The 24,621-nt window shown below is 47.8% G+C and overlaps 3 protein-coding genes across 3 annotated transcripts; 1 reads left to right on the top strand and 2 right to left on the bottom strand.

Moving 5' to 3' along the window:
* Window positions 1–542: 542 nt before the first annotated feature.
* LOC101785943 lies at window positions 543–3,157 on the top strand. Its single transcript, XM_004968508.3, has 4 exons — window positions 543–1,003; window positions 2,074–2,191; window positions 2,317–2,645; window positions 2,896–3,157. The coding sequence occupies exons 1-3, from the start codon at window positions 633–635 to the stop codon at window positions 2,518–2,520; spliced, it is 693 nt and encodes a 230-aa protein (XP_004968565.1). The 5' UTR covers window positions 543–632; the 3' UTR covers window positions 2,521–2,645; window positions 2,896–3,157.
* Window positions 3,158–8,566: 5,409 nt separating this feature from the next.
* On the bottom strand, window positions 8,567–9,793 carry LOC106804333. Its single transcript, XM_014805195.1, has 2 exons — window positions 9,664–9,793; window positions 8,567–8,958 (listed from the first exon to the last, which is right to left on the bottom strand). Exons 1-2 carry the CDS (start codon window positions 9,791–9,793, stop codon window positions 8,567–8,569), a joined length of 522 nt encoding a protein of 173 aa, XP_014660681.1.
* Window positions 9,794–9,811: 18 nt separating this feature from the next.
* LOC106804332 (GDT1-like protein 1, chloroplastic) lies at window positions 9,812–11,822 on the bottom strand. The gene is made up of 3 exons (XM_014805194.1): window positions 11,730–11,822; window positions 11,545–11,598; window positions 9,812–10,078 (listed from the first exon to the last, which is right to left on the bottom strand). The coding sequence occupies exons 1-3, from the start codon at window positions 11,820–11,822 to the stop codon at window positions 9,812–9,814; spliced, it is 414 nt and encodes a 137-aa protein (XP_014660680.1).
* Window positions 11,823–24,621: the final 12,799 nt, after the last annotated feature.

The raw sequence follows: 24,621 nt of genomic DNA, 5'->3' as shown, positions 1-24,621 counted from the left end.
CCGGCGTTGAACCGCTGAACATCTCGCGCTCACGGTAGTAAACATGTGGTGGTGATCTCCTAGCTCTCGATCGAATCTGAAGCTACTTCAGCAGCAGGCAGAGCAGGGCGCCGTCGCTCATCTTAACTTTGCTGTCACTTACTCGGCCAGCGGCCGCCTCTGCTCTCATTGGCTAAGAACGAGGAAGCGAACGAGTCTTGGAGTCCAACATCTCCTCCTCCTTGGCAGCGTCTTTTGCTTCCCTGCTGATGCTGATGCGCTTCTCTCTCGCTGGACATGGCCGACACAACCTTTGGCTTGGCTTGCGACTGTTGGGCGTGTCTGCAACACTGATCGGTAGTGATACCACGTTTGATGCTGGTTTTGTTCAGAAACAGAATTGCACTTGTGTTTTTCACTCTGGATCTTTGCCTTGTGTCGTTGTTGTGGCCTATATGGGCCATGTCGGGTGAAATTCGAGTCCTTCCAAATTTTAGACGGCCCAAGAGTCTTCCGCGTCCGTCCAATCTACACCGCAAACCCCCGATCGGACGGTCCGGAGTGCAGCCGCAGCACGCAGATCGGATCCCATTGTTCCCCATCTCCCCCACCCAGGCGAACCACCGAGGCCGAGGAGGAAGAACCCTAAACCCATGGCGCTCCACGCCGCTCGCCGCCTCTCCTCCTCCTTGTCCTCTTCCTCCTCCTCCGCCACAGCCACCTCCGCCGCGCCGAAGCTCTCCTCGATCTTCCGCAACCCGAAGCGCCGACCGACGAATCTCTCCCCGCGCTTCCTCGGCCAGGAGCCTCGGTCGCCGCGGCCGGGCTCCGGCGACGAGCCGCCGTCGCGGAGGCCCAGGCCGAGGCAGCCGTGGGAGGAGGAGGCGGGGGCGCTGCTCCGTCGGCTCCACGAGGGGAGGTACCTGCCGGGGCCCGACTTCTCGTCCGCGCCGCACGCCGTCTCACCCGACGTCGTCAAGGCCGCCGCCGAGCGGTTCGGGCACGACAACCAGGTCGTCGCCAAGTGAGTGCCGCCTCTCGTGCTGCTACCTACCCTTGCGCAATTGGGTCGGTTAGTTTACCCGAATTTGTTGACAGAGCACTGCAGGAAAAGTTTGATTTGTGGGTCTGTATAGAACAATCGGGGTCCAGTTTCTCGAAATGGGTAGTTACTTTAGACGACGATGTTGGATCTGCCCACTTCGCACTGTCGATCCCTTACCATCGCTTGGTAAATTGAAGCGTTTAGATTTTACACCCATAGGCTCCGAATCATTGGCACTGAATGCATCTCGCAAGTTGTGTTTCTTCCAGTATTCGAAACCTCTAATTTGCTAGTGTGTTGGTTATGCACTGGCGATGGGGGTGAGACGGCTTTTTTGCTTTTTCGTACTGCATTTTAACTTGTAATTTGCTTGGAAAATGGCATGATTTTGTTATGCAATGCCTGAAGTGGATTATTTGCAAGTGGCGACTTGTAGCCTGGGAGGCATCACTGCGAGCAAATGCTTCATGTTGCTAGTAATTAGACTAAGGAAATGCCATGAAACAACCGAATCAAAGGAAAATATACTTGTATGTAGTTTTCTTCATGCTAGGAAGTAAATCCCTTGGAATTTGTACCCTGGAAGAGAACATTTGTGTTTCTGCTTCATAAATTGATTGCATTTGTTACTTCAATCCATCTGGTTGTAGCTTGAATGCGTATGTCTTATATAGTTATATGGGATTTGTTAAGCAAGCTATTTGCAGTGCATCAAATATTATTGCAAACTGCCGCATTGAATTTTCATCCTTTGGATCCTGCCAAGTTATGACCAATCATTCTTTGGGCTGAAACCAGTTGTTTGTAAATGATAACACCCCACCTTCGATTTGATTCCTTGCTTAAGTGTTGGAAGCCTGCAATGTTACTGTCCGATTTTGTAGTGACAAGCTAATAGGTGACAAGGCCTGGATAGTTATTTTGTCATGTATTTCCTTAATATTTTCTATTAGCTACAGTGAAAAAGAAAGGAAAATAATGTGGAGTGGCAGAACTATTTCCTTTCACTAAATCTATCTGTTGTTGAACATTTTGTGAATTGCTGGCAGATGGCTGTCAGGGAGCGACTTGAAGAAGTTAGCCTTGTTTGGGTGCCCGACTGTTGAACGAAGAACGGTTTTTGCATCAAAAAGATTACGAGCTTTCTTCAACATCCAGGAAGACAAAGTAAGTCCATACTCAGTTGCTTGGTGGGTCAGCGCTCTGAGCACATTGTACTCAGAGAAAAAATGAAGTAAAGTGCTCTTAATACACACTCAACTCTTAACTTTTGACATTTTGTTCCCTTTCAGATATGCAGCTCCTGTAAACTGAGAAGTTCTTGCAAGTTTGCTAACCAGGAAGTCCTTAGGCATAATAAAGTGATTCTGTCGGATACAATGAGAATTATTAGTTTGCTTGTCCTGGATGCTTGCCCGAAGGAACTCCAGGTTACAGCTGAATTAAAAGCTAGCATCTGCAAGGTGCTAAAGGACACCATAAATCTTAGCAGTTAATTGCTGAGAATCGGGAACAGAGTTTCGACAGTTTTTCTGGTCCTTCTAACACAGTACTGCCTGCATTTACTTGGAGCAAATAGTTGAAGCTATGTTTGATGTTTCAGTCACAGTGACCTCTCAAGGTTAGAGTGCTGACCTCCATTATTCGTGTCATTTGTTTTTTCTTGTGTGCAATCTGCAATCCTATGAAGGTGGAAGTAGCTATGTTGATGTATCCTGCCTTTTAGTTCAAGAAAAAGTTATCCTGCCTTAACTTGGTTGAACTTTCTAGAATTCTTGTTCAATCAAACAAATAAGAGATATATATCGGGCTTAACTTCTGGCTTTTACTTATTTCTGGCATTAAAAGTCTGTTTTTCTTTTTTTCGGCAGCTAAGCAGTGAAATTCACACCTATCAGTCGGACTCGGGCTTCTGAGGAGTGAAGACAAAGCTAACATCCAGCAATCTGGGATAAGCATCAGGATTCATGCTGATTGATGCATAGACAAGCTTTGCTGTATTAGCTTGAATGCCTCATGATGTATAGGAACTCTGGTCGTTGACAGTGATGGCAAGATGGAACAATTTGATGACATAATAGTTCATTCCCCCTTAGGGGGTGTTTGGATACACCTCCTAAAGTTTAGTACCCATCACATCGGATGTTTGGATACTACTTAGGAGTATTAAACGTAGGCTATTTACAAAATCCATTGCACAGATGGAGTCTAATTCGCAAGACGAATCTATTAAGCCTAATTAGTCCATGATTTGACAATGTGATGCTACAGTAAATATGTGCTAATCATAGATTAATTAGGCTCAGTATAGGTGTTTTGCAATTAGTTTTATAATTAGCTCATATTTAATCCTTCTAATTAGCATCCGATGTGACACTCCTAAAGTTTAGCACCTCGTATCCAAACACCCCCTTAGATCATCATAGATTAATTAGGCTCAGTATAGGGGTTCTGCAATTAGTTTTATAATTAGCTCATGTTTAGTCCTTCTAATTAGCATCCGATGTGACACTCCTAAAGTTTAGCACCTCGTATCCAAACACCCCCTTAGATCCTTGTCTGATTTAGTGACTTGATTGCCAGTTCATCAGGGGTTATCCAGGTGGTAGATTTGTAGGCGGAAGAGATCGTAAGACTAATAATTCGAATGGTAATATGGAGATGCAAGGTTTAGATAGGTTTGGGCTTTCAGAGAGTAATATCTTACGTCTTGTATTTTGATGGATTGTATTGCTAGTATGAGATGCGTTGGGATGAGTTGAGGTACCCTCGCGGGGCGTCTCTGGCTGCCTTATATAGGCTGACGACCTAGGGTTACAATCGGATAGGATCTAATCCTAGTCGGTTGTTACATGGAAAGCAATTTGAGTCGGACTACAACAAGTATCCCGCAATATCTGGGCAGAATCTGTTCGTCCGGCCTCCGAGCTCATGCTCCACGTATCTTAATATCTTGGCCCGCACGACGTGGTCGGACGGGCCCACTTGTCAGGGTATTCTAGTCGGTGGGGACCCGTGGGTACGCTTATTTCTTAAGCCCCCGAGCAATGTGGAGTCGAGCAGGAGCTTGACGGGTGCGCAATGAAGCTTGTAATGTACTCGGCTAAAGTTGCGGTGTCGTCATAGTGATGGAGGTTGCGCAATGCTCAAAAAAGAAAAAATATTGAAGCTTGCGTAGGTGCATGACCAAATGCGCATGGCTATACGACGAGATGTCTGGCATCCTGTAGATCGAAGGGAAGCATATGGAGGGCGCCGTAAGACGCACTCCATATGGAGTAGCCCCCGAGCATTAAAGCGATTAAAGTAATTGGTCCAATGGTTAAGAATCTCACGTATTGTTTTTGTCGTAAAAACGATCCAAATATAGTCCCCAGCCCTCGAGCGCGAGGACTGAAGGAGCCGCAGAGGCACGCCAACCTAAAATAGGCGCCCAGTCCCCGAGCGCGAGGACTGGCAGAGCTGGAGGCACGCCGACCTGAAGTAGGCATCCAGCCCCCGAGCGCGAGGGCGCTCAGCTCCCGAGCACGAGGACTGGTGGAGCCGCAGAGGACATTGATCTGAAATAGGCGTCCAGCCCCCAACCGTGAGGATTGGCGGAGCCAAGGAGGCACGCCGACCTGAAATAGGCGCCCAGCCCCCGAGCGCGAGGACTAGCGGAGCCAAGGAGGCACACCGTGAGACTTAACAAAAAACCCGCAGATTCTGTCAATCGCTTGCGATGTAGCAGAGGACCCGCGGATTCCATCGCTAGGTTTACGCCATCAATACTTTCAAAAGCCAAAGAGGCGCGGTTTCCTTTTCATTTCAACTCCACTCGCCCCAAGCGCCGCCGCTGCCGCCGTCGCCAATGCCATAGCCTCCGCGACAGAGAGCCCTAGGTCACGCCGCCGCGTCCGCAAGCCGCATCCATCGTTCCTTCGCCTGAAGGCTGTAGTCACCGCCGCCACACCACCATTCCCCGTCGTATGCAAACCAAGAGGCCCGCCTACATCCGATTTGCTCCGCGAGGATTAGAAACCGAAAAAATGACAGCGGAGCAGGCACCGGACCCATCCACCTACTGGATGAAGTCCGTGATGACTGAGGAACGGATCCAGGCCCTCGTCGACCACGACCTGTTTGGACCAAGTCCCTCCTTGAGTGGAAGGCGACCACGGGCCAGCAGTTCCCCACCAAGGATAAGATCGAAGCCGTTGTCTTTGCGGCATTCTTTGAGCGCGGATTCGGGATCCCGACCGGGCATTTCTTTTGCGGACTACTGGACTACAACAAGATCGAGTTAGTGCATCTCAACCCTAACTCCATATTGGACATTGCAGTTTTCATCCATTTGTGCGAAGCATTTCTCGGAATCCCCCGTATTTTAATCTTTGGAGATATCTGTATCAACTTAAAGTGGTGACGACCAAGGGGAAACCGAGGGTGATCGGTGGCTGTGGGTTTTCATTGGGGCCTAAGAAGGTCGCCGAGTACTTTGATCTGATGCTCAAGGACTCGAACTAGGGGTGGTACAAGGAATGGTGCCTTGTTGCCAATCAGAAGCTGGATTGCCGCCTCGCCTCGGATTCGCACCCGTGACAAGGATGGAATGATCGAACCAGCCGACCTCCGAGGAGATGGTCCAAGTCAACCAGTTGTTGAAGGAGATCGCCGAGCTGAAGAAGCGTGGGCTCACAGCTAGAGCTATGAGCATCAATTTTCACTAAAGGTTAACGCAACTGATCAAGGACAGGGTCCACCTGACGTACGAGTATTCAGGTCCACTGGATCCGACCCGGGAAATACAACAAAAGGTTACTCAAGAAGAGATTGCCGGCTGGGTCTGTGAGTTCTTTGGTAGTGTCATCAAGAACAAGCGCTGCCCCAAGGCGTACTCCCTCAATTGGCCGGCCAACTTAGTAAGATCTTGATTGCATCATTTGGGTTTCCTGCTTTGCTTTTGCGCCTTCTCTAACTGATCCTGTTGATTGACCAGAGCCGAGAGTTTGAATTCTTTTGTTCGGCGCCACTTCCCGGAGGGGCCGAGCAGCAGCGACCCAAAATCCGCCCGACCACCGAGACCGACCAGCCGCCTGCTGCGATTGATTGGGAGTTGGAGTCAACTATCGATGTCTCCGACGAGGACGTGCCTGTCCAAAGCAGCGGGTTCAAAGCCGAGGGCACGGCTCCTGCTGGGCGGCAGACGCGCCAGGCCGTTTGCAAGGTGGTAGAGTCCCAAGTGCCGGAGGTAGAGAAGCCGGTGCAGAAGAAGAGGGGTGCCACGAAGCCGAAGGCACCTACTATGGCGGCGACATCCCTTGCGGAGACCTCATCCGGGGTGCCAAGCGACAACTTCGAGTCGCCCAGCCCGGCCGCCAAGAAGAAGAAAGCCGAGCTCCTTTAGAGGACCACGACCGACGTGGAAAAGGTCAAGGAGCAGCTGAAGATAGAAATCCACGGGGGAAAGCAGAAGGAGCCAACCCTGCCACAACCAGCGCCTCTCTGCCCAAAGTTCCAAGTGAAGAAGAGCACGATGTAAGTGTCTTCACATCGTCATTTGTTGTTGAAAGCTTGTCTGTATGTTGCGTCACTTTAACTCAGTGTCCTGCCGTCCGAGCAAGAAGGCGGTGATCGAGGACGAGCCAAACTCGCAGGATGATGGTGTCGAGACCCAAGCAGAGGGTCGGACATCTGATGCACCCCAGGAGGCTGCATTGGCATCTGCTACTCAAGCCGGTGGTGAAAGTGGCCTAGTGACAAAGCCTGAGAGGCCCGAGCAACAGTCGCCCCTGCGCCAAGACGTTGCCGAAGATGCTGTAGTTGCTGCACCCGGTGACACGGATGCCAAAATCGAGGTCCAGATGGAGGAAGACCCTAGGGAGGCGTAGGTTGATGTTGAGGTGGTGGGCCATGAGGCCAACGTCAATGCCCACGAAAAAGACGATCCCTTCATGCTGGACTTCTCTAGGACAATTCTAGCGCAGGAGGCTGCTGAGGACAAGAGAGACTTTCCAGGACAATTCTAGCGCAGGAGCGCAGGAGGCCATGAGGCCAAGCTCAGGAAGGCCAAGGAGGACACCGCAGAGCAGATCTAACAAAAAGATCGGGAGATTGCAGACCAAAAACAGATAACCAAGGACGTCCAGAGCAACCTCGACGTCATGCTGAATTGTAATGGCTTCGATCCTTGTTGTGAGTCCAGATCTTCTAGATGCGACCAATGCCTATTTTTCAATCTCATTGCTTTGCAGATGCCTAGAAGAAAGAAGAGAGCCTCAAGAGAGACCTCAAAGAGTGCGAAGCAGCCAGCGCCCGACTCCAGCATGATCATGATATTGCCGTGCATTGTGAGTATGCCATGTCACAAAAACTTGTTTATGAGGCTGACTTGCGCAAGGATATGGACCGGTGCTTGATTGCGGCAATGCATAATCTTCAGCATGATCAGGTGGTGATTGCAGGGCTGGAGGACTTGAAGTCGGTCGCGGGCTACATGATGGACATGATCTAGCCCGAGGTCAACCCTGATGAGCCAACACCGCTACTGGACCACCTGAAGACTGTGCCAAGTCAGCTGAAGACCTTGATGAAGGAGACCGTCGTGGAGTGCGCCAAGAATGTCATGGCGCTTCTTAAGACGCACTTCCCCCGACTGGCTGTGGAGCGTGTCGGAACGGGCGTTGCTGAGGACTATGATGCTGATAACCTTCCGGAGCTGGCCGAGCAATATCAACAAGCTGTAGAGGACATAGTTAAGGAACTGGACCTGTAATGAAAAAACTGTAAAATGTATCAATATGTGCCGTGGGGTGAGAAATTTTTTTGATTAACTTATGTAAAGGCAAAACTCCTTCCCTCCCTTGGTATGTTTGACAGAACACCGTGTGGCTTAGGCCTGTATCCACTAAGCGTCTAGCCTTGCCTGACCGGCACTCTGCTGAGAGCGGATCTTGAGCTTTGTAGAGGAGGTGAACGCAAGGTTGTCTAGGTTTCGCATGCTAGGACGCTGTCCACACAAGCAGAGTGCCGGATCTCGATCTTTGTAGGGGAGGTGAACGCAAGGTTGTCTAGGTTTCGCATGCTAGGACGCTGTCCACACAAGTTAGTCACACAACCTTGAGAGGGGTAGGAAAAAAGTTCGGACTCGGAGGTCAACGCATAGTGGGGGAAGCCCCCGAGCGTAAAGGCAAGGGTGTGGTCTTTCGAACAGGTCAGACAACTCCCGAGCATGATTAAAAGCGTGGCTAAGAAAGCGAGAAGGTAGTAGGTACGCAAAGAACCTCTGGGGTTTTATTTATTCAATATGAGAAAGTTGAAAGAGTACATAGCTTTTATATTCTAAGGGTAGAAGCATCGTAGGTACTAGATGCTCCATGGGTTGGGGACGCATGAGCCGTCCACCCACTTCAGCCGGTATGTACCGGGTGGTATGACCTTTTTGACGATGAAGGGGCCCTCCCAGGGGGCCGACAGCTTGTGCATGTCTTTGGTGGACTTGATCTGGCGGAGCACTAGGTCGCCAACGTTGAATGAGCATTCCTAGACATTCTTGTTGTGGTATCATCGAATCTGCTGCTCGTGCCGCCCGTGCTGGATAAGAGCCGCCACGCGGTGTTCTTCCAGACTGTCGATGTCACCCTCCTCGTAGTATTGGATCCGTGGGGCGCCGAAGGCCACGTCCGTTGGCAACACTTCCTCGGAGCCGTATACCAGGAAGAAGGGAGTATAGCTGGCAGCTTGACTCTTTTGGGTTCGCAGGCCCCAAATGACATGGGGTAACTCGTGGAGCCACCTGGTGGCGTATTTGGATACGCCGTCAAAGATGCGAGACTTGAGGGAGTGGAGGACCATCCCATTCACACGATCAACTTGACCATTGCAGCGTGGGTGAGCTACTGAAGAGTAGTACACGTCGATTAGGTTGTCTTGACAAAAATCCCAGAACTCAGATCCTATGGAATCCAAAGTAATAGGTGATTTCCTTAATAAACTGGGCGGCTTTGGCTGACTTTGTGCTGGTGACAGCCTTGATCTCAATCCACTTGGTGAATTTGTCGACTGCCATAAAGATGTGGGTGTATTCACCCGGAGCAGTCTTGAAGGGTGCGATCATATCCATCCCAAAGCATGCAAAGGGCGAGGATGGTGGGATGATGCGTAGAGTTTTGGGCTGGGAGGTGCTGCTGCTTGGAAAAGAACTGGCATCTTTTACACCTCTGGACAAGCTCTTTTGCATCGGCGATAGTGGTTGGCAAGTAGAAGCCTGATTGGAACACTTTCCCAACCAGGCTACCCGAGGCGGCGTGATCCCCGTACAAACCTGAGTGGATTTCGTGGAGGAGTTCGAGGCTTTCATTGTGGAGGATGCACTTCATCAGGATGCTAGTAGATGCGGCCTTCCTGTTCAATTTCTTACTGATCACAACGTAGTTGGTGCTGCATTGTGTGAGTTTTTCATGCTCGGCTTTGTCCTCGGGAGACATGTTGTCGGTGATAAATGCAATCAAGGGTGCGTGCTAGTCTTCCTCCACCTCGATCATCAGGACATCGGTGGACATTAGGTCGGCTTGAGGTTGGGCGTTGCTGTCAGCTTGGTCTGAGTCCAGGATCTTGATAGAGAGTTTTCGTAGGTCTTGGACGAACACGCCGACCGGGACTTGGGGCGCATTTCCTGCCGAGCTTGGATAGGACGTAGGCGGCGACGTTGTGTTCCCTAGGGACGTGATGGAAATCGAGGCTGTCGAAGTGAGCCTTGACTTTGCGGACCTCAGCATTGTAGGCATCCATGGTTTCCTTGGTGCATTCTCAGGAGTTGTTAACCTGCTCGATGACAACCTTGGAGTCGCCGAACGCGAGGATGCGCTTAATGCCGAGCCAGGCGGCAATGCGGAGCCCGTGTATGAGGGCCTCGTACTCGGCGCCATTGTTGGTGGCCTTGTAATGTATCTGGAGAACGTACTTGAGCTGCTTGCCTTTTGGGGATATGAAGAGGACCCAAGCGCCGACCCCTTCAAGGTTGAGGGCGCCGTCGAAGTATATGATCCAGTGCTCTGGCCTCTCTAGGGAGGGCGGCTCTTAGTCCACTCAACGATGAAGTCAGCCAGGATCTGGGACTTGATCGCTTGACGTGGGCAGAAGTTGATGTTGAATTCCCAGAGTTCCACAAACCATTTGATGACTCGGCCGTGGACGTCCCTGTTGTGTAGGATTTTGCCGATTGGGTAGGAGGAAACCACTCAGATCTTGTGCACTTGGAAATAGTGACACGATTTACGGGAGGTGATCAGGATTGCGTAGAGTAATTTCTAGACCTGCGTGTAGCGGATCTTAGAGTCGTTTAGGACCTCGCTAACGTAATATACTGGCCTTCGCACCATGTGGGCGTGGCCGGGTTCTTCGCGTTCTACAACTAGCACCGGGCTCACAACGTGTGTTGTCGTGGAGATGTATAGCTGCAGTGTTTCTTGGTCGGCCGGGGCTGTCAAGATGGGAGGAGTGGAGAGGAATGTCCGCCTTCTTGAGCAGCTTGAAGAAGGGGAGTCCCTTTTCACTGAGCTTGCTGATGAAACGGCTAACGGCTGCCATCATGCCTATGAGCTTGATGATGTCCTTTTTGCCGGCCGGTTGCGCCATGTTCACTACAAAAAATCTGGGCTTTTATAACAAACTGAAAGTGTCATAGAAAGTACATAATTTGTCAGAAAAAGAATGATATGACAACAAACCATCGTCATGAAGATCATCATATATCGACCATCGCTAAATGTACCTTGTGACGACAATATGGAAAACCATCACAAAATGTCATGACCTTTTGTGATGGTTTTGTTGTGTCGTCATATATTGTTGTAATTTAATGACGACTGCAACTGCCACATATTGGTAGGTCAACTCGTCACCTAATACACCAACCATCACAATGAATACCCTAGCATTCATTGCCCATTTTAGAACTGGGCCACTCAGTTGGGCCATTTTTCAGCCCACACCCACTAAATAGGCCTTGAACACCAAATGCAATCTTAGCCCATATATCACAATGATCGTTTCAGCCGAAAATACATACCAAATTATATCAACCCATCAACCAAAATGGCATTCAGATTCCAGCAAATAAATTTAGATCATTCAGCAATTACATTCAAATCATTCAAAAACAACAATACTTCATGTTTCTTTGCTTCCAGAAACGGCTACAAATAGTCCAACAGTTAGATCAGCCCCTATGCCCATCCCTTCTTCCAAGATGATACGCCCTTCCCATTGCAGCGGCAACAGCTAGATGTTGTAGTATACGCTCTTCAAGCTCTGCAGAAACTTGTGTAATCAGATGAACTCTGAATGCTCAAGGTGGACACTGGAAAAGTCTGTACCAGGACACCAAGTTAAATTTATGTTTCATTCGTTTCATAAAAGCACTCTCTTTCTATCAATATTCAATAGTGCAATTTAGACAATGAACGTTCGTAAATAGATCTGACTACATAAGAATAACCTCACTTTGTTTGTGGAGTGAGTTGTGACTAGCGAGTACTTACCGCAATGAAGAACGTTCTGTCTCCTAGCTCAGAAAAGAAGATCAACAGGAAAGCCTGAAATGCAGATTAAATGTCGTTACAAAGATTAGGGAATGAGAGATTATTATAAACTAGAATAAGAAATCGCAATCAACCTGCCGGTAACTAAAAAATTTTGAGCTCGGAAATCATCAAAGAGTAGAGACAGTTCTCTTAACTGAAGAGAAACCTGTGCTGATGTCCCCGAGATCCCCTAGCACATCCGCCGGCTGCATACCCCCGAACTGCGCAGTGGCCATCACCTACTGCGCCCCCTAGAGCATGAGCACCCCCGCCACCGTCACGAACGCGAGCCCGCACGATGCGTCGAACGGCGCGGCTCGGAACCCTCCTCGACCCGCTACCTTCCGAATCGACAGCCCAGTGCCTCCTCCAACCGGCGGCGGTGGCAGCTTCCCCGAGTCGCGTTTTGGGAGGCACCTCAACACCTGTAGGTAGAAATTCGCACCGGGTGTCGGGCAACAGTCCGAATTCCAAGAGCAAGGAGGAGCAGGGAGCGTGAAGGGAAAGGGGGAGGTGGTGGTGACTAGCAAGGTGGGGTAGTAGAGGTCCACATGATCAGCTGGGGCCGACGGCTTGGCTCTCGCTCGATAGGATTTGAGTGAGGGAGAGGGAAAGGGAGGCGTCGGGAGGTGGCTGGGGAGGGGGGGCAGGGGTGGCTGGGGAGGGAGGCGCGAGGTAGGTTTTGGCGTTTGGGCACTGGAATATATACTATGGGAGCACAATTAGAGCCATTGGATCGGTGATGAACGGCCGCAGATAATTGGGCCATTTGGGCCGAAACATGCCATCTTGCATTCCTTCTTTGCTTAATGTTTTTCTTTTCCTTTTTTGATTTTATTGCACCATTGTGAAGTAACACACAAAAATAATTATCTAATATGCACTGATATATTTTTATATACAATAGACTACATATAAGTTGCCTCGTCAAAGTTTCAATAAATTTCAAATGCATTTACTATTTTCAACATTTTAAATAATTTTTTGCAGGTTTATTGAAAGTAATTACAATTTGAACTACATGTATCTCAAATAATATTTAAAAAATTCTTCAAAAATATATTTTAAGTATCTCTGTTCTATTATAGCTCATATATTGAAAATAGATGATATATTCAAATTTTTTCTAGGGATAATTCAAACTTCTACTTGCAACCTTATTATAAAATAATGGTAATAATACCTAAAACTTTTTCGAAAATTCTGAAAATTGCTATAGAATCAATTTATTGACGTATAAGCTTGACATAAAAGTTTCATAAGATTTTACAAAAATTGGAGTGTATGTTGTTCACAAAATAGATAGACCTATCACATTATTTCACACAACTCAAGTCAAACTTTGAGATTTGAGTAGCACTTTACATATTCGAACTCGTACACACCTCAAAATTGGACACAACCTTACCTTTACCCTGTTGTTGACATTTGTGAATTTACATTGCCACTTGTTGTGCAAAAAAGTTATTTTTCTATTTTTAACTAACTAATTAATACACCCTTTGAAGTAACTTGCAAAATCATTATTTTATATACCCTATTATTTGTTTACATGTAATAGACAACATTTAAGTTGTCATGTAGAAGTTTCAAGAATTTTTTAACAGATTTAGTATTTTCTATCATTTAAATGATTTTTTACGTTCTTATCAAAAGTAATTCCAAGTTGAACTATGTGTGCTCCTATAAGATTCAAAAAATGCACAAAATTATATTTAGGCTTCTATGTTCAATTATAACCCATGCCTTGGAGATATATATAATAATTCAATTGTATTCTAGGGACAATTCAAACTTCTATCTCCAAATTACCACATAATAATTACAATAATATCTAAATTCGGTCAAAAAAATTCTACAAATTGACATGACAACATATTTTACGTCTATAAGCGTGTCATAAAAGTTTTATAAGATTTTAGTAAAGTTGTACTGTATATTGTTTACAAATGGACACATCTCTCACATAGTTTCTACTAACTCAAGTTAAACTTTGAGATTTAAGTAGCACTTTACATGTTCGAACTCGTATGCACCTCAAAGTTGGATAGAACCTTATGTTTACCATGACATTAGAAAATATGAAGTTATGTTACCAATTTTTACGCAAAAAACATGTTTTATCTATTCTCTATTTAGTTGGAAGAAAACATGTCAAATGAAAAAAATTAAGAAATAGTAATTAACATACAAACGAACACCATTAAAGAAAAGATGGTGATTTTAGGAAAATTTAGAACAAAACCTCATCAAATTTGGATAATGTATGATGGAGAAATACCAGCTACAGATTTTGATTCTAGATTAAAAAGAGAAAGATCAACTATTCATGTGTTCTTCAACCCAAATCAGTTGATCAGTATCATGTTATATAAAAATTGGCCATGCAAAGACAAAACACAACTGAGCCAGTAGCCTAGTGGTAAGCCATGCGTGACTCCATTGTAATGTCTCGGGTTCGATTCCCAGTTCCAGCAGTTGCTCTCCTTTTTTGCATTTTAGCTCGCAGCTGGGCCGCCTGCTCGCGCTGCTGGGCACATATTTGAAATAACAAATAGTGACGCTCCACATCCGTCACATAAAAACAACACATATCATCATAGAAACGCCGTCGTCAACCGGCTCCTAGCGATTTACATTTTGTGACGACATTTGGTACCTTTATGTGACAAAAAAATAGTGTCGTCATAACTAGTTCTGACTGTCTTGATTTTATGACGCTACAAACTTTTGCGTCATATTATGATATATTATATGACAAAAATTTGCCCCGTTATGAGGATTTTTGTCATAGAAAGAAGGTTTTCTTGTAGTGGTTCCTAATGGCGTCCACTTTGACAGGGTTGGCTTCGATGCTGTGTTGGCTGACCATGAAGCCTAGGAGCTTTCCGGACGAGACACCGAAGACACATTTCCCCGAGTTGAGTTTCCATCGATAGGCCCAGAGACTATCGAAGGTTTGGGTAAGGTTGGTGATGAAGTTCTCTTCGTCTTTGGTCTTGACAGCTATGTCGTCGACGTAGGCCTCTACGATTTTGTCGAGTTGTTTCTTGAGGCAACCCTGGATTGCCTTCTGGTAGGTGGCGTCGGCATTTTTTAACCCAAAGGTCATGGTGTTGTAGCAGTAGATGCCGTAGGGCGTTATGAATGTAGTTCTACCTTGGTCGACGAGGTTGAGGGCGATCTGATGATAGCCTGAGTAGCAATTGAGGAAGCACAGCAGGATGCAACCGGTCGTGGAGTCCATGACTTGGTTGATGCGAGGAAGAGGGAAGGGGTCTTTAAGGTAGTGTCTGTTGAGATTGGTGTAGTCGATACATATTCTCCATTCACCAATCTTCTTTTTTACAAGGACTGGATTTGCTAACCAGTCGGGGTACTTACATTCACGGATGAAACCGACAGCTAAGAGCTTATTTATTTCTACCTTAATGGCCTTCTTGTGATCTTGAGCGAAACGACGAAGCTTCTGTTTGACCGGCCTTGTTGTCTTGCTTAGCTCCAAGGAGTGCTCAGCCTACTCTCGTGGGACACCGGGCATATAAGATGGTTTCCACGTGAATATGTCCAAGTTGTCCTAGAGGAAGCTGCTGAGCGCGTCCTCCTATTTGGGGGTGAGGCCGGCCCCGATGAGGTCCATCTTGGAGGGGTCTTCCAAGCCGAGGCAGATCTTCTTGGCTTGCGGGTCGGGCTGCAGCGTCATAGGTGTCGGGTCCACCTCTAGGATCGTCAGCTGACTCTGGTCTACCTTCTTGGACTCGGCGAGCATCATGGTGGCATTAGTCGAGTACTCCAGGGTCTTGGCTAGCTGCACGACTTTCGTGTCGCACTTGTAGGACGTTTCAACATCACAGAAGATGGGGACCACGCTGTTTGGATCTGGCATCTTGAGGATAAGGTAGGTTTGGTTGGGGATCGCCATGAACCTCGCTAGCATTGGCCTGCCAAAGATGACATGGTAGGAGGCCTTGAAATTGGCAACCTCGAAGGTGAGGTGCTTGGTGCGGTAGTTGTTGGGGGTGCCGAACATGACTGGCAGGACGACTCTCCCGATAGGATAGGATCTTTTGCCGGGTACTATATCGTTGAATAGTATCTTGGCCCCTTAAGTGGGTTTTGGTGAATTACTGATGCAAGCTTAAGTATCTAACAAATTTTCAAGTGCATAAGCAGGTTTAAAAGGATTATTGGACATGAAGCACTTGTGATTGACCACTCGAAAGGAAATGAATAGATAAACGACATACTTTGAAGACTAAATTTATTTTCGGTTTCAATTTGAGTATAGAAATGCCGCACTATTAAGAGGGATGCGTAATCTCTGATCTTTACATTGAAAAAGGTGCTCAAGATGACCTAACAAACCTATGAGAGACATCTTTGCACCTGCACATCACATGGGGATACTTAGATTGGTGCTAACTTGAGAGTTTCGGAATTTTCCGGAGTTTACAGAGTTTCCGGAGGTCGAGAGCTTTTCGGAAGAATTCGAAGGTTCCAGAAGTTTCCAAAAAAAAATTCCGAAAAATTCCACAACTTAACCCCTAATGGCTAGCTTCGGGGTGAAGGGGCATAAATACCCTCTCACCCCCTCCCACAGTCACTCTCTTGACCTAACTTCGTGTTGAACTTCTGAATAGCATTCAAGCTCCCCTCTGCACTCCCCATTAGCATTCTTGGTGAGATTTGATGGGGATTTAAGGAGGGATTCAAGGGAAGGGAAAGAGAGAGTGCTAGTGAGCCGATTTCTCATCTCTTGACAACCTTTTTTCTTCGTCAAGCTGGTGTTTCCGCTTTTGTTACTCTTGGAGCTTGAAGCTCCTAGCCAGCTAGGCGTTGCCCGTGGAGCATCCAAGGAGTGTGGGCTCCCACGGGAAGTTTGTATTACCCTGACGATTGAGTAAGTGACTCTAGCTTGATCTTTGTGGTCGCTAGAGGGAGCAAAGTGGCTTAGGAGTGAAAATCTCACCCTTCATGGGTCCTCAACGGAGACGTAGGCTTCAAGGTGTGAAGCTGAATTTCGGGAAACAAATCCTTGTGTCTCTTGTGCTTGTTGTTTTTAATTTTGTTCATATTCAAGCATAGAACATATTTCTAGAGTTTGTGCTCGATCTACATTTCTAGCAAGTTTTCAACTGTTCTATCTTGTGCCAAAGGCCTAGAATAACCTGTTGCATAACCTATATTCGACGATTTACTTCTTAGCAAGTTTTTCATAAGGTTGTAGTTCAAATCCTCTAATCTCCGAAGAATTCGGAGATTTCTCTGGAAATTCTGAAAGTTTCGGAATTTCTAGAACAATCTTCGGAAATCTCTGGAAGTCGCTGATAAAATTAATTGAAGTTGTAAAAATTTACGGTTCGACTATTCACCCCCCCTCTAGTCAACATTCTAGATTCTTTCAAGGGTCTTCGCAGGGAAGGAGCTGCTCAAAGTTAAAGTTCATGCGCTTCAGGGTCTCGGTGAAGATGATGTTGAGGCCGCTGCCGCTGTCGATCAACACCTTGGAGAGGAGGACTCTATCAATGGTGGGACAAACTAACAGCAGGTAAGACTCGGGGTTCGGGATGTGCACCCAAGGATCTTCCCTGGAGAAGGATATGGGCATCTCCGACCAGCGTAGATACTGAACTGGTGTGACGCAAATGAAGTGCACTTCCCGCTTTTGCATTTTGTGCTTGCGATAGCTGCAAAAAGGCTTAGGGGCGCCGATGATGATGTTCACCTCTCGCTCGGGACAATGAAACTCATCGTTGTCATTGCTGGTGCCCTAGTTGGTGTCGGGGTTGCGCTGGTCACGATGCGCTCTTCTTGTGTTGGTCGTTGCGGCGGCAGTTGTCATGACAATTATATTCCTTGTGGTAGTCATTTTGATGAGGCCACTTGTATTCAATCGGGACGGCGAGCTCTTTCTTGAGGACCGTGCAGTCCCGAAGGTTGTGGCGTGCGTCCTTGTGGAAGGGGCACGGGACGTTCTACGTATCGTCGAACTCCTCCTGGAAGAATGTTGTTTGCCTCGCAAAGTTGGCTTCGGCGGCGAGGACCTCAGGGGCCCTCTTCCGAGGTCGGCAGGGCTTTGGTCGGGGTTGGTGCTGGTGGTCTTGATGGGTTGGCGGTTCGTCGTCATCATTGTGGTGATTCTTGCCATCCTGGAATTGGACGTGCTTGGCCTCATCTGTGTCAGCGTGAAGGTTGACGATCTGCATCATGTGTCCGACCATCTTGGGAGCGGCTTGGAACATGGTGCGGAACATCAAGCGGTTCTTGAGGTCAGTGCGGAAGTACCAGATGATGTCACGGTCTTCAATGCTGGCAAGCCCGTTGCGATTGTCGAAGAAATGGTTAACGTACTCGCGGAGAGTTTCATTCTTCCGCTGGCGGACTTGGTCGAGTTTTTCTGTGTTTCCAGGTCGAGTGTATGTAGCATGATAGTTTCGGGTGAAGGCTCGGGCGAGCTGTCCTCATGTGTCGATACAGCCTCGTGGGAGGTTTTCGAGTCATAGGAGAGCTGCACTTCCCATGACCACCGGAAAGTAGGCAGTCATTTGGTGGTAGGTGCCGTGCGTAGCCTTGAACTGCGGTGCAGTATGTCTTAGCCAGATCTTCAGGTCAGAGCGATCATCGTACTTCTCATTGATGGCTGGCTTGAAGGTGTGTGGCCACTGGACAGCCCTGAGGCGTGGCAATCCTGTTGATGTCCATGTCGTCATCTTCCATGAGGCAGTGTACTGGTGGGGTCCAGGGACGTGCCCCGTTGTCACACTGGGGTGGGTTGTAGACATCACTGGGACGCCGTAGCGACGGTCGTAATCGTCATGGCAGCGCAGCTCCTCTTCCCGACGGTTGCGGGCCTCTTGCTCCATGTCGCGGTTTGGTTGGTTGCCGACAACTGGAGAGTTGAAGTCGCGGTTGTACTGGGCACGCCGGTGGAGCTCCGCCACATCCCGCTCCTGGTGACGGTTGTTGAGCTCACCATGGAGGTCGTGGAGGTTGTCGCGAAGGTCGCGATCAGGTTGTTGACCACGCTAACCGTGGTGTTCGCCGTCTCCTCGCCCATCGCGGTGACGGTTTGTCACGGTGGTGATTATCTGGTCGGCAGTCGTCGTCGTCGTCGGGGTAGTAGTATTGCTTTGGGATTGGTCCACCTCCTCCTCCTGGATGGGTTCCAGCCGACCTCCCCTGCGGCGGTTGTGATCGGATTGGTTGCAATCGGATCTACGCTTAGTATATCGGCTCCGGAAGTGCTGGGTAGATGTAGATCTGGAGTGTGATGATCGGCTTTTTGAGCATGCTGGGGCCTGGGCCTTTTCCTCGATCTGAGCATTAGCGACGTGGATGCGTGCTCGGATCCGCTGTAATTGCTCCGATTCTGGAAGATTTTCCAAGTCAGTAAAAACAGCCCCCAGGTTGGCCTGGGGTGTGGTGAAGACATCGTGACCGGCATGTTCTAAGTCGGCCTGTAGATTGCAAGCACGTGGTGGGTTAGGGTGCCTCTGCCGACCTTCTGCGTCATCCTAGCCACCATTGACGCTGCCGTTGGGTCGGACCGGTGGGACGGGAGGCGCACCAACCGCCATGAGGGCAGCAGGCGGCTGAGGAACTTGCTCGAATCATTCCTGTTGGTGGCGTCTGGCGCGGTCTCGATTTTTCTCGTTGCGCTCTTCCTCCTGGGAGGAAGTTTCACCATCACGAGGAGGTTCGTCGACGGAGGCAGCGAAGACTCCCTGATCTAGTGACGTAGAGCTTCCGTCGTCACCCTCGCCATAGGGTTTGGGGTGAGGGCGAAGAGACGGACCTGGAACTCGCCACAGTCCGGAAATTGGGTGGGTTCGGATGGGTCGTCAAATTGGATCTGGAAGGATTGCATGAGTTTTTCGGAAAACACAGCAGCCGTGTTCTTGATGCCAAAAGGGGCGCGGGGAGAGTACTGCACCAACCTTCCAGGACGTAGTGCCACCTCGGAGAGGTTGATGCACTTAGCAATGGTGTTGTTGATGCGATCTAGCTCCGTGATTAGATCGGAGAATGTTGGTGGGCGGTTTGCTGCGAGGATGTGCGGGATCCTCTATGATTAGGTCTTGCTCCGTTGATTTAGGTCCGACGGATGCCGAGCTGGCGGTGGACACCGAGTCGGCGACGGAGGCGGCGGAGTCGAAGTACACCGGCATGCTCCCAAAGCGGAGCTGGATCGGATTTGCCAGGAAGTCCTTCATGCTCTCGAGGAAGATGACGCCAGGGCGAGATACTATCGAGTCGCTAGGGAGGATCTCACGATCAATCCTACCTAGCACGCCAACTGTCGGATTTAGTGATCGGCAGTCCACTAGGGGGTTACCCAGGTGGTAGATTTGTAGGCGGTGGAGATTGTAAGATCAAGAACTCGAATGGTAACATAGAGACGTAAGGTTTAGATAGGTTCGGACCTTCAGAGAGTAATACCCTACATCCTATGTTTTGATGGATTGTATTGCTGGTATGAGATGCGTTGGGTTGAGTTGAGGCACTCTCAGGGGGCATCCCTAGATGCCTTATATAGGTTGACGACCTAGGGTTATAATCGGATAGGATCTAATCCTAGTCGGTTGTTACATGGAAAGCAATTTGAGTCGGACTACAACAAGTATCCCGCAATATCTGGGCGGAATCCGTTCGCCCGGCCTCCGAGCTCGTGCTTCACGTATCTTCATGTCTTGGCTAGCACGGCGTGGTCGGACGGGCCCGCCTGTAAAGGCTAACCAGTATCCTGATTGGCGGGAACCCGTGGGTACCCTTATCCCTCAATTTTGATATGCACATTTGTCAAGTTCCTTATCGCTGAAGCACCGCATGTTTGACAATCATTCATCGAGATGATAATCCTTGTTTAAGGTTACTTTCCATTGGAAGCAACTGTGTCAATTGCAGTATTCCAATAACCCTTTGCATATATATAAAATAAAAAGAGGATAGTGTATCCTATTTGCAATGACTTGTTCATCATTTGCTTGGCCAGATGGTGCTGCTCAACATAAGAGGCTGTTTGGATACAGGGCTAAATTTTAGTCTATCACATTGGATGTTCGGATGCTAATTAGGACTAAACATGAGCTAATTATAAAACTAATTGTAGAACCCCTAGGCTAATTCGCGAGACTAACCTATTAAGCCTAATTAATCCATCATTAGCAAATGGTTACTGTAGCACCATATTGTCAAATCATGGACTAATTAGACTTAATAGATTCGTCTCACGAATTAGCCTCCATCTGTGTAATTAATTTTGTAATTAGACTATATTTAATACTCCTAATTAGTATCAAACATCCGATGTGACAGGAGCTAAAGTTTAGTCCTCGTGAGCCAAACAGGCTCTAAGGTAGTGTTTGGTTCCTCGTATGAACCGATACATGTATGAACTGGTGCGGGATCTGAGCACGACCAAGTGTTTGGTTTGTTGAATCGCACCACTTCATCCAGGATGAGATGGTTCAGATTCTTGGAATATACCGAGAAGATGCCGTACCGAGCTGGGCGCCAAAATCGACCGAACGACTCGGTACAGGATGGAATCATCCCCACCTGTATCAACCCATCCAGGATCAACCCATCCAGCTGAACCATCCCATACAGGATCATCTTCCATGCGAGCAACCAAACACTACCTAAGTCAATGTTACCATGCTTTAGGCCATGTTTAGTTCCCTCCAAACTCCCAACTTTGACACTATGCAAAAAGAAGATTCTCCATCACATCAAACTTGCGGTACATGTATGGAGTACTAAATGTAGACGAAATCAAAAACTAATTGCACAGTTTTGTTGTACTTTGCGAGACGAATCTTTTGAGCCTAATTAGTCATTATTTGAACAATAATTCACAAATACAAACGAAACGCTACAGTTGCGCATTTATGGCAAAATATCAATTTTACCACTCCTAAATTGAGAACTAAGACCTTAGTCGCCTACTGCCTATCTTATCTCGCTGAACTCCCCAGATGTGAATTCTTTTTTTGCAACAAGGATATGATGTTCCCCCTTTGTTTTACTCTTTTCTTGTCAGAAATGGAACTGATTGATTCTGCTCGCGCAGTGCAGAAGCATATTCCCCGGGGCCTGACGGACTGAAGGTAAAGGTTCAGCATTTCACCAGTAGTCCAGCATCAGTGTGACTTCCATGTGACGTGGTTTTACCCACCTGCAGGTCACTTGGACCGGACAAGGCACGATTTCACTGTCACACTAGACCTATCTGATAGGCCTTGTTTAGATATTAAAATTAGGAGTGCCAAAATTACTGTACCGGCACTGTAGCACACTGTATCATTTCGTTTGTATTTGTAAATTATTGTCCAAACATTAACTAATTAGACTCAAAAGATTCGTCTCGCAAAGTACAACAAAACTGTGCAATTAGTTTTTAATTTTATCTACATTTAGTACTCCATGCATGTACCGCAAGTTTGATGTAATGGGGAATCTTCTTTTTGTATAGTGCTAAAGTTGGAAGTTGGGAGTGAAGTAAACAAGGCCAAGGACATTTCGACCTCGATCGATCTTTTTATTCCTTACGATCAACGACCTTGACGTTTGTTCTTTTTTAAAAACTGTCATGCTCTGTGTGTTCTTAAAGGCGGCAATGGGTTTGGCCGAACAATTTTTAGATCGGGAGCAGCGCCTGCCGTCGGCGGCGTGCTCCGGCAGCTCCAATTGGCAAATGGAGCCCCCGCCCTGTCCTATCCCTGTACACAGTACTCTATCTGTTCCTATTTACAGGGTGTGGTATAGTCTCCTGAATCAGACTTAGACCATTCATTTATCTTAAGGGGTGTTTGGAGGAGGGGACTAAATTTTAGTCCTATCATATCGAATGCTGGATACTAATTAGGAGTATTAAACCTAGACTAATTACAAAACTGATTACACAACCTGTAGGCTAAATCGCAAGACGAACCTATTAAGCCTAATTAGTCCATGATTTGACAATGTGATGCTACAGTAACCATTCACTAATGATGGATTAATTAGGCTTAATAGATTTGTCTCGCGATTTAGCCTAGGAGTTCTGCAATTAGTTTTATAATTAGCTTATATTTAGTCCTCCTAATTAGTATCCGAACATCCGATGTGACAGGGCTAAAGTTTAGCCCCTGGTATCCAAACGTCCCCTTATATTATACAATTCTAACCCTCCACCTTAGCTAGTTTTCACAGCATTAAATATGATGCTATGTAGGCATAAAACTGAGGTAACAAGAGAGTTAACAGAAAGAGATGTAAAAATATGGAGAAATTGAGTCTCCTGTAAGACATTGTGTTGACACGATCTCTAATGAAGAATAAGAGAGGGAAGAGAGGAGAGAGAATTTATTACAGCTCCTAGTCAAGAAATCATGGGTTCGGGGTGTAATTTATAGAGTTGATGTCTTGACACGATTGACACTACTTATGGACACTAAATTGTTGGTCAAAGATTGTAACATTTGAATATATTTATAATCATTGGAGAGTATATTTAATTACAAATCTAACCAAGTCATACTTAAATTATAGAAATAAAAAGTTATTGGCTAAATTATTGATAAAGATCGTAACATTTGAATCGTGATCTTAGAAACCGAAATGGAGGAACTCGTCAACAGGAAACCCCGGAAAGCTGGGCGCGCCCTTTCTCCAGGATAATGCACCGTCACTTTCCACCTTTATTAACCGAGATCATCACGGGTGGATGTCAGATGTGGATGCCTTTCACACCGTATCCTACTTGCTACGAGCTACGTACTCGTATCGTGGAACCCTGGATTCTGTATGTAGCAGTGCAGCGTGATGTTTTTTTTGGCTCCTCAAGTCAAGACTCAAGAGTGCATTTCTGGACTGGTTCGATTGGAACAGGCCCTATTTTTTTTTATTAACACCAGTGCTTGGCGTGCCTGGACGAGCAGCAGCTCGGTTTCAGACTTTTTTGAACATTACTAGCTCGGTTTCAGACTGGCCTGTGCGTGCTCTGGACTCTGCGCTCGTGGAGTTCTGCACCGACCGGTATGCCGCCGTCCTTGAGAATTGAGATCCGTTTCAGACTGGTCAGTTTGTTTCTGGGATCGGTCACCACCGGTGCGGGGAGCCGGCGATGGAGTCCAACTGGATGGATGACCGCCTGCCTGACTGCTTTGTCACTCGCTCCCGTTCGTTTCCGCGTGACGAGGGGAGGGAAACGGGAGAGCTTGGACGGCACGCGATGCTTCGCTTTCTTCCCCCCAGTTTTCGGGGCCGTCCGTTCCCAGCTGGTTATAGTTTCGTCTTGGGGGCTGACCTCATTCAGCATGGCCCGGCCCCGAGCCTCGTGCTCGCGCCGATGGGTTTCCTCGATTTGTTGCGTTGAAACTTGCAGCCATCCATCTTTGTTGCGTTTCCCGCTTCCAGGTGACCCTGGCTTTTCTTCGGGTTCACTCTCATGGAGCCAGCCACGGCCACCGGAGGGAAATAGGCAAGCACCACTGCAGCAGGCACAGTCCATCGCGTCTCTCCCGTGCTTGCTCTGGCTTGTACAGTACGTACACAGTAGGTTCGTCAGTAGCGGCGTCTGTTTTGTAGGGAAACTTGTAGCCTTGCGGCAGGCTTTCGTCTGTTTTCAAGTCAGTTTCTGAGTTCATCATATGTGCTGCATTTCCTCCCTAGCAAAAATGGCCTAGAAGGTCAGGAAATGTTACCGTAGAAATGCAGAAATGCTGGGAGGAGGAGATCAAATCAGCAGAGCTGATCCGTTTCCTCTGCATTGGGGTCTGGCTTGGCCGCGTCCAGAGCTCGGCCGTGCTCTGCTTCTGCTTGCAGCTTTGCTACCGTGTGGGCGTGTGGCCCACTGCGAGCCCTGCCCATCAGTGCGCGCTGTGCTCGATCCCCACGTACGCCGGGGAGGGGAGGGGCGTTGCCGCGCGCGGCTCGAGAGCATCTCTCGCCCGCCACCCGCGGCCCGCTGCGGCGCCTGTGCTGCTGGTGGCCTGGCGGGAAGCCAGGCCAGCGACATGAGGGGCGTGACACAAATACGGCGTCACATGATTC

The sequence above is a fragment of the Setaria italica genome, chromosome V, assembly GCF_000263155.2.
Source record: "Setaria italica strain Yugu1 chromosome V, Setaria_italica_v2.0, whole genome shotgun sequence".
Lineage (NCBI taxonomy): Eukaryota > Viridiplantae > Streptophyta > Magnoliopsida > Poales > Poaceae > Setaria > Setaria italica.
Note: the sequence above shows the minus strand (reverse complement) of the source record. Positions and strands in the feature narration are given on the sequence as shown.

Coding starts and splice junctions, on each gene's coding strand:
- LOC101785943 (XM_004968508.3), top strand. CDS start 633: ATGGCGCTCCACGCCGCTCGCCGCCTCTCCTCCTCCTTGTCCTCTTCC. Junction 1,004..2,073: donor GACAACCAGGTCGTCGCCAA/GTGAGTGCCGCC, acceptor AATTGCTGGCAG/ATGGCTGTCAGGGAGCGACT. Junction 2,192..2,316: donor TCAACATCCAGGAAGACAAA/GTAAGTCCATAC, acceptor GTTCCCTTTCAG/ATATGCAGCTCCTGTAAACT.
- LOC106804333 (XM_014805195.1), bottom strand. CDS start 9,793: ATGGATGCCTACAATGCTGAGGTCCGCAAAGTCAAGGCTCACTTCGAC. Junction 8,959..9,663: donor CGGCAGGAAATGCGCCCCAA/GTCCCGGTCGGC, acceptor TGGATTCCATAG/GATCTGAGTTCTGGGATTTT.
- LOC106804332 (XM_014805194.1), bottom strand. CDS start 11,822: ATGGCCACTGCGCAGTTCGGGGGTATGCAGCCGGCGGATGTGCTAGGG. Junction 11,599..11,729: donor TCTCTTCAGTTAAGAGAACT/GTCTCTACTCTT, acceptor TCTGCATTTCAG/GCTTTCCTGTTGATCTTCTT. Junction 10,079..11,544: donor ACAGAACGTTCTTCATTGCG/GTAAGTACTCGC, acceptor GTGGACTAAGAG/CCGCCCTCCCTAGAGAGGCC.